Genomic DNA, 13949 nt, shown 5'->3' with positions numbered 1-13949 from the left:
TTAAAATAGTGTATAATCATGTTCATTATTTTATAAAGATAATGCATTTTTGACGATGTATATATAAAATAAATTACAGGAAAAAAAAAAAGTCTCTATATATAATAATACGTATTTGACCAAGTACATGTCGTCCAATGTTTACGTGAGACCCATGAATGAAAAAATAGTTAAATAATGAAAAAACAATTAAATAGTAACTATTATAGTATCAAGTGGTATTTTTAAAGTATATTTCTCTTTGTCAAACTTTTCTTTTTTATAATATCATTAACATAACAAATTTATTTAATATGTTATAGTGTTTTATTTTTATATGAACTTTCATACTATAATAATGATATATTCAATGAAATCTTATTTGATTTAAGCTATAAAAAAATAAAATTATAGGAAGAATAACGTGACATGACAATTTTATTATGTGATTATTAATCGGTGACAAATATATATATATATATATATATATATATATTAATATCCAACCACAAATACTTTGTCCATATTCATCAGACAAAATTACACACCTAATACTACTATTCTTTATAAGATAAATTTCTATGACTCTCTTCCAGTTATATCAGGACAATTTTCCGGTGGAAATGTCCACACCAGAAATGACCTATATATATATATATATTAACTACCTCTTGAAGCTAAATACTTCAAGTCAATTTTGTTTGTTTGTCTTTTTACGTTATATTAATATATGTAAATTTTATAATTTAATGATTTAATTGTCGTTCGATAAATAATGGTTTAATTGTTGTGTGAAAGTCTAATGGACAATATAGACTATTGATACTGAATTTTTTTTTTTAAAATTTTTTACATCATTCAGTACTTTTTAAATCTTTTGTCGATCCAAATTGTGTTTTTATTCTATATAGATTAATTGATACTGATTTAATTGTCATGCGAAAGTCTAACAGATCATATAGACTATTGACTCCGATTTATTTTTTTTCTTTCACATCATTCGGTACTTTTTAAATCTTTTACCTATCCAAATTGTGTTTTTCTGCTATATATGTTTTCGTACTTAAACATATCTCTGTGTGTGTGTGTGTGTGTGTGTGTGTAATATGTACATATACTCCGATTATTACAGGTGAGATTGCCGACAACATGGTGGATGCCGTATTATATACAATTATGAGATAAATTACCAACTATTACATATAATTTAAATTAATAGATATGCATATATGTTTAGAATTATATATAATTTGATACCAATGTTTATGATATTGTGAGTGATCATGTTCATATTAGTAAATTAATATATATATACATATTTCTTTTTCCATTTTCTTTAAATATCCAATATGGCGACCTAGAATCATATAAGCATTTGCCTTTTGTTTTTTTGTTTTTTTGTTTTTTTTTCTTTTTTTGGGTGAATGATAGTTCATTTGCTTTATTTGGTTGTTGTCAGACACTCATGTAGGTTTAAAAACTTTTTAACTAAATGATGAGTTTAGATCTTGTAGTTGATGGGAAAGAACATGGACAATGAATGACAGAGCAAAAATAAATTAATTATAATGGATAGAAAGGGTGAGAATGTGAAATTCATATATGAGTAAGAGAGAAAAACCAAAAATTAGAGGTTTTATTTATTTTTTATTAAACATTCACAAGTTCTGAAGAAATTGGCAAATGACCTCACAGCTTGGTCCTATTAAACATGTTCTTCATTTTCGTCCCCTTCTATCCTTTGTCTCTTTATACTCAAAGTTAATACCTCCATTTTTCTTAATTACATTTTCTTTTCCCTCCTGCTATCCGTGTTTGTCTTAATTGCAAGAATTAAAAGAAGTAAAATTTCTCAATTAAAATTTCTTGCTAATGGATTTTCAAAACATTTAATCTTTAAAGAGTACACTAACATAATCATACCAAACCCAGTCCAATTTGCGTAGAAAGAAAAAATTCATGATTGCCTTAGAAATCAAACACGAGAAATATCTTTTTGGAAAGCGTTCCAACTTTACTGGTAGATCAAGAATCTCATGAACACGACAGTGATTGAAAACGGTTGGTTTTCTTCTTATTCTTATGTTTGAAGAGTGTTTCCCCCCCCCCCCCCCCCCCTCCTCTTTATTTTATGCTTTTTAACTGTTTTCCGGATCTTCTTCTTTTTGACTGGACTTTCACTTTTTAATGCTTCTCTGGTAATGATAATGACGGAGGAAGCTGATTAGCAATAACCCAGAACCAAATTGAACATCTCCAATGGTTTTTTAGTTCTAATGATTGCTGTTTCCTTTGCACGTTAACTGTTTGTTGTTATGCCCCTGCTACTCGATGAAACTAATACAGATACTACTTTCGTCAACTTCAACCTTCTTTTCTGCTCATAATTATTATCTTTATCATAATTAAACATTTTTTTACAATGGCATCTCATAATACTGCATAATTTTAGTTAGTAAAATGATCAACTTTACGAAATTACAAAGTGTGGGTTGAGAATCAGATACCATATTTCTTCTTGAATTGATGACCACATTCAATTCATATTTCTCCATACAATTGGGAGGTGCATACATTTTTCAGCCAGTCTACGACTTCTTTAGCTGTTGGTCTCTTGAAAGGGTCTTGGTTGACACACATGCAGGCCAGGTCCAGCACCTGCAGCATCTCTTCTGCAAAGCCCTTCGCTCTAAGCAAAGGGTCGAGCACTTGCTCTTCTTTACCTTCGCTCCTCATTTGCTGCACCCAGCCAACTAACTCTCTTGACATCCTTGGCTTGAACACTTCTACAGGCCTCTTCCCAGTAAGCAGCTCAAGCATAACAATGCCAAATCTGTATATGTCTCCCCTCAAAGTGGCCAACCATGCTTCTTCATATACTGGAGGAATGTTACCGGGTGTACGTACAAGTTCTGTTGTAGCTTGTGTATGATAAGGAAGAATCAAACGGGACAGTCCAAAATCTGCAACATGTGCTTCAAAGTTTTCATCAAGCAGTATGCTGCTGGACTTGATATCATTATGCACACTGTGTGGTCCGCATATTTGATGCATATAAGCCAGCCCACAACTTGCTCCCTTTGCAATCTTTTGTCGAGTTGGGCAATCTAGTTGGGAAGCCCCATCAGCCTTCTCATGCAACCAGTAATCCAGGCTTCCATTCTCCATATAGGAATATATTAATAGTCGAAACCCTTTATGCACACAATAACCTTGAAGAGAAACCAGGTTTTCATGTTGGGCTGTGGACAGAGCTTCTACTTCTGCTTTGAATTCCCTTTCCATTAGATTCATTTCACCTAAGAGTTTTTTGACAGCCAGCTTGGTACCGTTTGCTAGTGTTGCCTTGTAGACCAAACCAAAACCACCACAGCCAATGATGTTTGTTTGATTAAAGTTGTCAGTGGCTTTCAAGATTTTAGATATAGTAAGATCCCTGATATTGTTGGTACTACTGGGAAATAATATAACTAGGCTGGTATCTTTTTCAACCTCAGGAGTGACTGCTATGTTAGAGTTGATAGAAATAAAGTCTGAGTTGATCTTGTCAATATCTGCTTTTGGAATTTTCCTCCTCTTGGACAGTATCCACATTGCCAGCATGACACCAATAATAGCAGTGGCAAAACAGATCCCGAAAATGAGTCCACTAAAGTGTTTTTTGTTAGACCTTCTACGTGTTACAGATTGTGGTTGAGGACAAGAATGCCGCACAGCTGCAGGGCCACACAACCCGGGATTTCCATCAAAGCTGGAGTTGGGAAAAGTATCAAACTGGCCTCCAACCGGTATGGCTCCCTGAAGATCATTGTTTGCCACGCTGAAGGAAGACAAGAAACTCAGACCTTTGAGTGAAACAGGGATTTCACCAGTTAGATGGTTGTTTGAAAGGTCCAATTTCTCTAAGTTTGTAAGGTTAGATATTTGATCCGGTATGTTGCCGGAGAAGTTGTTAAGACTAAGATCCAAAACATGAAGAGACTTCAACTGGCCTATCTCTACGGGAATATTGCCACTGAGGCTGTTGTTATGTAGGTATATGGCTGGCGGGAGGTTGGAGAGTTGATTGTACTGCTGATTGGTAGCATTATTGGGCATAACAAATACAGGCAACTCTAGATAACTCCGGTCCAAGTGATCACTCGCCTTTCCTGATGTCAAAGCTGGCAGTTCGCATAGTTCCGTAGGAAACTCTCCAGAAAGTCTATTACTTGACAAATCTATGTAGAATAGATCGGTCAGATTAGCAAACCACCCAGGAATGGAACCGGTAAAAAGGTTTACGGACAGGTCCAAGACTTTAAGTTGCTTAAGTTTCGCTAGCCAGCTAGGCACCTGACCAGTGAATTGGCAACCACCAAGAGCAAGAACTTGTAGATTTTGGAATCCATCTGGGTCTAACAAGCCATCATCATCTGTAATTGCCTCACTTCGAAAGCTCTTGGCAAGGACCAGAGTTGTGAGATTCTTCAAACCCACGAGAATTCTGATTGCCCCTGTGAAATTTGTGAAGTCGTTGCTAGAGATGGAGAGGAAAGACAAGGATTGCAGCGCTAGTATATCAGGTGTGATCTGTCCTTGGAGCTTATTACCAGCCAGTCTAACAGCTGTCAGTGACTTGCAAGAGAAGAGGCTGCGAGGTAACTCACCTGTGAATAAGTTTTCGCCAAGGTCCAGGGTGGTAAGTCTTTGGAGAGTAGAGAAATTTAAGTATGAGAGATCTCCATTCAAAGAGTTGACACGTAAATTCATGGTGGACAGATTGGTGCACTCCATGAGAGATGTGGGCAGAGGACCTGTGAGCATGTTGATGTGGAGTTGCAACTGTACCAAATTGGAAAGCTTCCCGATCTCAATTGGGATGCGGCCATTGAGGTGGTTGGAGTAGAGGTCCAGGGTCCTGAGGTTGGTCAGCCGGACGATGGCATTGCTGATGGGTCCAGAAAGGTGATTTAGAGGCAGATATAGATCTTCCAGTGTCGCAATGTCATAGATGTCATCTGGGATTGGTCCGGATAGATTATTGAAACCTGCTCGGAATATCTGAAGCTTTGAACAGCCACCCAGTCCAGGAGGAATCTGACCACTGAATTCATTGAAGGAAAAGTCCAACAACGTGAGGGAAGAAGCACTGTTACTACTGTTGCTGCAAAAGACATAGATGGGGATAGCACCAGTAAAGCTGTTGTTGCTAGCATTGAAACTGGTTAGAAACCCAGATACCATAGCTGGCTGAAACAACGAAGACGGGAGCTTTCCATGGAAGAGGTTGCTCGACAAGTCCACCGTCTGGATAAAGCTGTTGTTTTGAGAGGAGGGCAGTTGGCCATGGATTCGATTATAGCTCAAGTCAAGAACTTGGAGACGATTAAGGGAGTCAAAGAACCCGGATGGGAGAGAACCAGAGAGGGTATTGTGGGAGAGATTGATGTAAGTGAGGAAGGTGAGGTTCATGATAGAGGGAGAGATGATGCCGGAGAGGCCAAAAGAAGGTAACGACAGATGGGTAACACGATCACCACCGCCGCAATTGACACCAAGCCACGAGCAACAATCTCCAGGAGAAGAAGACCAATTGAGCTGCACAAAAGATGAAGAGAAGGACAAGAGCGAATCATGATCGACTTGGTTGCAGGCGCTTCGGGCAAAGCAAGGCAAGAATGTCAGTACCAGAAAAGTAACCAAGAGCAATGGAAAGGCCAATTGACATGTTGGATTGGGATAAGCCCCCGAGGATAAGGAGCTTTTATTGTCAACTTTCACCCGAACGACAGCCATGGAAGAAAACATGGGCATAAAGAGTTAGCAGAAACAAGGGCCTGCCAGTGCTAAGTACTCAATCATCGCCCTCATCAGCAGAAGCAGAAAACCAAATCATCACATTATTGTCACATATATGTGACTCTTTATTTGATGTAAACGAAGTTTTGGAGAAATTGCTTGCAGATGTCAGAGAACATCCATTGACCATAAGAGTTTACTTTTGGTTCAGCTGACCTGTTCTCATTTTGATGATGATGAAGAATCAAGTTCCTGCCGTACCAACTCCATACATATAAGTTGACTTGTGCACGGATACCAAAACTTAATAGCGCTGTAACATAACGCAGCCAAATGCAAGATGTAATGGTTTGCTAGGCTTTTAAAATTTGTAAATGATTCTAGGCTTGTTTTACTTTATTACTCCTATTGTACTTTTACCACACTATATATTAACAAAAGTTACAGCATAGCATATCTTGTGATTTATTAGTTACCATTGCATTACCTTATGATTTATTAATTACATATCAAATCAATATATCTGTTAATAATGACCATGACAACATAAATTAGGTAGGTCTTAGAGACTATGATTCTGAATTTGGCCACCTAGAACCAGGTAAAAAATACTATAGAATAGCGTGTATATATATATTTTGACAGCACCATATAATAATAGTTGAGTTGATAGTTCATTTGCTTTGATTGGTTATTGTTACACTGTTGTAGGTTTTAATATTTCAATAGGTATAAGTCTTTTCTAGACCAAATAATATGCTTAGACCTTGAAGTTGATGGGAAAAAAAGAGAGAGAAAATTAAAGTATAAACAAGGAGAGAGAGAGAGAGAGAGAGAGAGAGAGAGAGAGGAAAATTGTAGGAAACTAATTACAGTTGACAGAGGTACCTGAGGATGTGAAATTCAAGCATGGATGCATATCTTGATTTTAGATATTGAAAAGTTTATTTTTGGTTTGCATACTATTCAAAAGTTTGAAAAAAAAAAAGAACATGTAACATCTGGTGTGGAATAAGTGAACCAACAAAAGTTTATTTTTTGTTTCTTTCTAACGTTCCTTAATTAATGCCACTTTGTTATTTCTGTTTCTTGAGGATTGATTATGATTGTGAGTCATCTTATAAAAAAGAATATATATATATATACAATAATAATTTATGTACGGGTCGGGTTAATCGATTTTCCCGTCAACGGACCCGGTCCAGCTGGAATATTTGAAAAGTATGTACATTTTTCTTTTTAGGTGCGCTCGCGTTGCGTGAATAAGCAGAGGAAAAAGGTAATAGTTGGAGAGGAGAAGAAGACTCGGAAGAATAAGAAGACAAAATAAAATTTAAAAAATTTGAAAAAAAAAAAAACACAAAAACAAAAGGGGCTAACGAAAAATCGTCGCCGAGGACTTGAGGAGGGAAAAAAGAAAAGGCGAATCGTTGGGGGGGAGGGGGTCTTCTTTGGTTTCTTCGTGAGTCCATTGTCTCCAAAGTCCAAAAAATGGGAATGGAGGATGGACAACTTCTCGCCATGCAGATTTCGCCGGCGAATCAAAACGGCAGCGTCAGTCCTCCTCCGGCTCCGGGGAAGGAACAGCAAGCCGCCGGTGTCGGAATCCTTCTTCAGATCATGATGCTTGTTCTCTCTTTCGTTCTAGGTCATGTCCTTCGCCGTCACAAATTCTACTATCTTCCTGAAGCCAGTGCTTCTCTTTTGATAGGTCAGACAAAAACGCCATCATCATTAATCAAATCTCATCCACCTGTTTGTTCTTTTTGTTGTTTATTAGATTGGAAAAAAAATGGTGTAGAAATTGTGTTTAATTTTTTTCATTTTTTATTTTTTTACGGTACGAGTTTTGTGGCAGGTTTAATTGTTGGTGTACTTGCTAACATCTCAGATACTGAAACTAGTATCAGGTCCTCTTTGTCATTAATTAATTCTAAAACCCCCGAAAAGTTTGATTCTGGCTTTCATTATTGAATCCTCTTTTCCGTTAATTTATGCAGGGCGTGGTTCAATTTTCACGAGGAATTTTTCTTCCTCTTCCTCTTACCTCCCATCATATTATATCCTGATTCTTTATTTTTCCCCCAATATTTGTTATTATTTTGATTTTTTTGTTTTTCATACTTGTAAGAATCTAAGTTAATTGAGCTCACTCGCTATATATTTTGTTTTCCTTGACTCTTTTTTGTGATTACTCAGTCGGGGTTCAGTCTTTCACCTGTAAGTCTCTTCATAACTCTGTCTAGGTTTTTTGCTTGTAGATTAAATGAATCATTTTGTTCCAATTACCTTGAAGTTGCCACCCTTTTTCTGATGTGGTTTACTCTTCATGGCTTCCATTTTCCTAGAAACCCTTCTTCTCAAACTTTGGAGCCATTGTCACCTTTGCTATCCTAGGCACCTTTATAGCTTCAATTGTCACTGGTATTTTGGTGTAAGTCTCTTCATTTAAGAATAAATCTTTTTTTATGTTTTTTTTTTTTTTTTTTTGGTCTAAAAAAATAATTATGTTAGTGTTTCTCTTCCTCCTCTCTAAGTTTTTTTTTTTTAAAATTTTTTCTTTTACTATTTCATGTTGCAGCTACCTTGGTGGTCTGGTCTTCCTCATGTACAGGCTTCCATTTGTGGAGTGTCTGATGTTCGGTTCTCTTATTTCGGCCACTGATCCTGTCACTGTTTTGTCCATATTTCAGGTGACCTTAATGCTCCTTTTATATGCACTTTATATGTGTTTTTGTAATTCTATGACTATGGTGTACACTTTTTTCTGAACCCCAAATTTCACAACCAAGGAAAAGGCTCGATACGAACGAACCCATAAGCATTTTGTTACCTCTGTTCATATCATGTTGTGCATGCACTTTAGCAGTTTAATCTTACGATAACAGTAATAAAATTTGAGGTGAAAGTTAGAAGAAAAGATTGAGTAGAGATGAATTAAGGTGTGATTTGAAGAAAGTTATCCATAAACAATTTTAGGTAGCAAAATTTCTAAGTTTGTCGCATCCTCGCTGTACAATGTGGCAACACATCATCTTGTTTTATGCATTCTTGTGATGTCCTTAATTGCAGGAACTTGGTACAGATATGAACCTTTATGCCTTGGTGTTCGGAGAGTCTGTGTTGAATGATGCGGTAAGTTTTTACTGCTCTGCTATTGAAACTCCATGTTCTTGATCTATCTGTTGTTTAAAAATTGACTGTGCTGGATATTGTTTTTGTATGTTTGTAGATGGCAATTTCCTTGTACAGGTATGTTAGTTTTTTGTGTTTTGTTTTTTTGTTTTTGGGTCCTTTCTTCCATCCAGCAGTTGGAAGAAATTTGAAGTTCATTTCTAAGAACTTTTATGGTGTGCAGGACAATGTCCATGGTAAGAAGTCATGCATCAGGACAAAATTTCTTCATGGTGATTGTCAGGTTTCTGGAGACCTTTGCGGGTTCAATGTCAGCAGGTCTAAGTTCATATTAATTGTTCTATTTTTATTACTGTGATATTCTTTTTCAAACTTTACTAATATGCACAAAATACTATTTTTCTCTGCAGGTGTTGGAGTTGGATTTATCTCTGCTTTAATATCCTTTTAATCAATAGTTTTTAAGCTGCAGGCATTTTTCTTCTAGTAAAGTTTACACACACACACACACATAATATTTTGTTAAACCTTAATTCCTAGAACCTTTTTAAGTATGCAGGATTAGATATTGACAAGTAAGTATGAGATAACATTTCTTTTGCTTCCAAATTTTTGTTGATCATGATATATCAGTACATTTATGACCATAATATATTTTGTTTTCCCTGCTGTTCAGTCTTCAGAACTTGGAGTGTTGTCTTTTTGTTCTTTTTCCATATTTCTCGTAAGTAATCTCCTTGATATTTTTTTTTTTCAACTTTCTGTGAGATTGGTTTCTGATTTATGGTCTATGATTTAATGTAAAATTATTTTATCATCAGGTACATGCTTGCTGAAGGCCTTGGCCTCTCGGGTATAGTGTCAATATTATTCACAGGAATTGTAAGTGGAAGTTTATAGCTTTCAGGGTTAATTACTTATTATATGTTGGTATCTTTGTTCTGAAAGTATCAATTTTATTTTTCTAGGTCATGAAGCACTACACATTTTCAAATTTGTCAGAAAGTTCTCAGCAGTTTGCATCTGCCTTTTTCCACTTGTTATCATCACTAGCTGAGACATTTGTGTAAGGGAGTTCTCCTTTGTCATTATCGTATAACAAATGATTGAATTTTCTGAGCACATAAGACCTCTATATTTTGTCTTGAAATATTTCTCTGTTTTGCAGATTTATATACATGGGCTTTGATATTGCCATGGAACAACATAGCTGGTCACATGTTGGATTCATTTTTTTCTCAATTGTATCCTTCCTTATCCGTCTATGAGTATAGTTATAATTATTTTCTGTGAAAAGAGACTTTGTGTTGTTCCTTAACTTGCGTGTTGCCCTAGATATTTATTATAGTTGCAAGGTAAGGACTGTTGTATTTAATGAGTCTTCAATAATGAATTTCTCACAATTATATTATTATCATTCTTACCTTCCTAATACATTTTTCCTAGTAATTATTTCCTCTCAATATGAATGAAATTATTGTAACTTTCCATATTTGTTGACAATGTTTTGCAATCGTTTGTTGTAGGGCAGCAAATGTCTTTTCATGTGGGTATTTGGTTAATTTGGTTCGACCTGCAAATAGACAAATACCGTTAAAACATCTGAAAGCACTTTGGTACAGTGGTAAGAAGAGAATAAATTGCTGATTTTTTGAATTTTTTTTTTTTAAATTGTCTACTGCCTTATAATGATTTGTTGGCATGAGTAGGACTTCGAGGGGCTATGGCTTTTGCGCTTGCTCTTCAATCAGTTCATGATCTTCCGGATGGGCATGGCCAGACTATATTCACTGCTACTACTGCAATAGTCGTTCTGACGGTGGGCAAATTAATTGACCTTAATTCTTACTTTAACCATCACTTATTTAAAACATTAAACATTAAAACATAAATTTAATGTCTGGTGAAGATAGATTACATACCTCATCCTCGGTTTATGATTCGTATCTGAGTTCAAAACTTTTGAATTGCGACAGATAATTCTTCTTTCCCTGTTATTCCTTTAAATTATTATACAAGTGGTGTGTGGTAGGTTAATTATTAATTTCTTCAACATTCTCACGGGTTGTAGATCGTCCTACTGCCTTATACAGGTTCATGTAACCTAGAGAATCCTACATAGTAAAAAATTAGGCTAATGACAGTTTGATTTGTGAATCTTTCTTTGCCATTCAGCTTTCTAATACCATTACATGATTAGATTGATTCATTGGTTTGCTAAAAACAGCTGTCCTTGTAACACCTTCAACTTGATTGGAAGTTTGGAATCACCGATTCACCTTTTTTCTTTTGTATATGAATTAGCACATTTTGCTTCTCAATTATGCATCAAATATCCTTCTTTTTCTACTATATTAGGCCATGTGACTCTTCTATCAATTATCAATAAATTATTCAATCATCAATGTAATGTCAAGTCACCAAAATAAGAAACACACCCTATGAGGAATTTATGCACAGTATTTCTTATGTAATACCTTCTCCACTTGAGTGTATTTAAATAATTTTAAATGCAGAATATGGAACATGGTATCTGTGTGATTTGCATTGAGTGATCTACCATTGTCTCAGGTATTACTGATTGGAGGTTCAACAGGTACAATGCTTGAAGCTTTAGAAGTTGTAGGTGATGGCCATGTTGGTCCAGTAGGTGAAGTAAGTATTGCAAAAAGATGCAGCTGTACTTCTTAATTACTATATCTTTGCATTTCTTGACCAGAAAATATTACTATATATTTATTGTACATGAATGCAAGACTTATTATCATGATTTACACTTGTCATCTAAAAACTAAATGCATGTTTAGGAATGATTATGTAAGCTGCTGACGTTGTCTAGTTGGTAAGCTGGGTTTTATGAAACCTACAAATACAAAATGCTTGCAGTTTTTCTTCTTGAAGAGGTACACTGTCATATTTCATTGATGTCCTTGGGTTGCTGGAGGATAATTTGAAGTGCTTTAGGCTTTGAGGACTTTGCATGTTGATTTGCAGACTAAAATAAAGGAGGGGAGGGGAGAATTTGTTTGTCTTCTGGTTTGGCTACAGCCCTAGCTGCATGTGCCTTGGTCTTTGATTGGCAACCAATATGTTTATTTCTATATTTGTCGATTGTAGATTTATCATTGTCGTTCATTTTTTATTCACTGTCACAATGTTAGATTTCACATAGTCGATGCAGGATCCTGTTGCTAGTTTCACAATGATCTTGTTACTCAGTAAAAGCTTATTGTTCTGACATGGATTTTTCTTTTTCTTTGACTTTTCCCTCCAGAGTTTTGAAGTGAACAATCGTTATATTGCTCCTTCTTATGATGATGATGAGGAATCATCGTCAGGGAGCAGGATAAAGATGAAACTTAAAGAGTTCCACAAAAGGTAATTTCTGGATATAGGTGAACAGTGTCATCATTATAGAACCTGGCTTTCATACTAGTTCATTTTCTAAGCTTGTATACTTCTGCCTCTTGCAGCGCTGCATCTTTTACAGCATTAGATCGGAACTACCTTACTCCATTCTTTACAAGTCAAAATGGAGATGAAGATGATGAGAATGGTAAACAAACTTGACATGAATCTTTAGTCTACTTCCAAGTTATTCTGCCATCAAATGGAAATAATTTCTTTTATTTCCCATGTAAATAGTCTTTTAGGATGCATATCTTAGACAGGAGGTGCATCAAATCCACAAGCTTGCATCAAAGCCCACTGATATAAATTTCAGTTCCCTTGTCTGAGATTTCTGCTGTATGCATAGCCCGTTTTAGGTAATTATAGTTATTATTTATTATTTTTCATTTCAACAGAGGTGCAGATACCAATTACTAGAAGGGGGAGTTTCCATGGTCGTGGATAGCATCTACTGTGACTCCACTCTTCAACACTCTTGTCAGTTGCAAGTGTTCTTTCAGGTTGATATTTAGTTGAGAAACGCAAATGATGGGAGAGAGTGGACTTGTATATACATATAACCTACGGACTTGATGATGCCGCAGGAATAGCTGGTAGGTGGTGGCACAACAACATACATGATATTGTTTTTCAGCTTATATAGGAATATTAATATGACCAACAGAGGAGGATGATTGGATTGGAGAATATTTTGGTCTGCAGCACCGTCCGGCATATATTCTCAAGTTTTCCAATCATATCGATTATAAACACGCCTGATCCGTTCAAATAGAATTTGTAAATAATGGGTTGTACCTACTTTACCAAAATTTGCAAAATTTATTACTTTTTCAGGTTTTCTTTCTTTTCTTGCATTTGAATATCTGGCATATTCGGCGTCTTTCCTTTGGGAGAGGAGAAATCTATTAATTCTGTGTTTTCATCGCCATGATCGACCTCTTTTTAAGCTATTTAATCTGCTACCCAACAGAGAAATCAGGGTGGTTTTTAGACGAGTAAATTGCTCTATTAACTATCTCGGTTATTAGTTGTGCGGTGCGAATAAATTGTTTAATGGGATCGAAATATGGCAGTATGTCAAATTGCTCTGTTTTTAAATTCTATAAAATGCTCTTACAGGGAAATAAATTAGAAGTTCTTAAAGAGTTAATTTTTTCCTCTTCGTTGGAATGAACACGTTTGAAGTGTTTTAATTGTAACATGGACATTATTTCAGCAAGGACGTTAATATATAAAATAAATTAGCGAAGTTTTTAATTTAATTTCTTCCCAGGTCAATGTAACATAACCCATCACTTATGTGTATACCGAAAAACAACGAAAAGAAATTATTATAATGTTGCCATCCATTCTTAACACGATCCAATTCTTTTGTTAAATCGGTTTATTTGGTTAAACGACATGTTATATAATAATATAAAATTTTCAGCGATAAATGAGAAAAAAAAAAAGGGAAAATTTTAGAAATACTTGTAATAATAATTATTATTATATTTGTTTCAACTTACCGTTGAATTTTTATTTTTTTTTTTGGGGGTAAATAATTTACCATTGATTTAGTAATGAATGAATAGTTATAATTGTTTAATGAGTGTTGGCACGGTAAACCAGTGACACGCAGCTCCTTTCTCTGCTTTTGAAAA

The 13949-nt window shown here is 35.4% G+C and overlaps 2 protein-coding genes across 3 annotated transcripts; one reads left to right on the top strand and one right to left on the bottom strand.

Moving 5' to 3' along the window:
* Positions 1–2073: 2073 nt before the first annotated feature.
* LOC107434356 (tyrosine-sulfated glycopeptide receptor 1) lies at positions 2074–6232 on the bottom strand. The gene has a single exon (XM_060817493.1). It carries the CDS (start codon positions 5773–5775, stop codon positions 2521–2523), a length of 3255 nt encoding a protein of 1084 aa, XP_060673476.1. The 5' UTR covers positions 5776–6232; the 3' UTR covers positions 2074–2520.
* Positions 6233–7023: 791 nt separating this feature from the next.
* Positions 7024–13150, top strand: LOC107434368 (sodium/hydrogen exchanger 6). 2 transcript variants are annotated; one of them, XR_001582895.4, is made up of 23 exons: positions 7024–7471; positions 7619–7670; positions 7761–7820; positions 7956–7980; positions 8109–8194; positions 8342–8453; positions 8833–8895; positions 8993–9012; positions 9119–9213; positions 9306–9334; positions 9439–9470; positions 9572–9619; positions 9717–9777; positions 9864–9961; positions 10064–10139; positions 10231–10250; positions 10422–10519; positions 10605–10714; positions 11467–11550; positions 12170–12273; positions 12369–12451; positions 12702–12806; positions 12891–13150. XR_001582895.4 is itself a non-coding variant. In XM_016045837.4 (22 exons), the coding sequence occupies exons 1-22, from the start codon at positions 7252–7254 to the stop codon at positions 12749–12751; spliced, it is 1626 nt and encodes a 541-aa protein (XP_015901323.1). In that variant the 5' UTR covers positions 7024–7251; the 3' UTR covers positions 12752–13150. The 2 variants fall into 2 exon arrangements, 1 of the variants encoding a protein (XP_015901323.1); XM_016045837.4 differs by having other exon boundaries at positions 12702–13150.
* The last annotated feature ends 799 nt before the right edge of the window (positions 13151–13949 follow it).

The sequence above is a fragment of the Ziziphus jujuba genome, chromosome 1 (genome assembly GCF_031755915.1).
Source record: "Ziziphus jujuba cultivar Dongzao chromosome 1, ASM3175591v1".
Lineage (NCBI taxonomy): Eukaryota > Viridiplantae > Streptophyta > Magnoliopsida > Rosales > Rhamnaceae > Ziziphus > Ziziphus jujuba.
The sequence above is the reverse complement of the archived record's forward strand: the minus strand, read 5'-3'. Positions and strand labels throughout refer to the sequence as shown.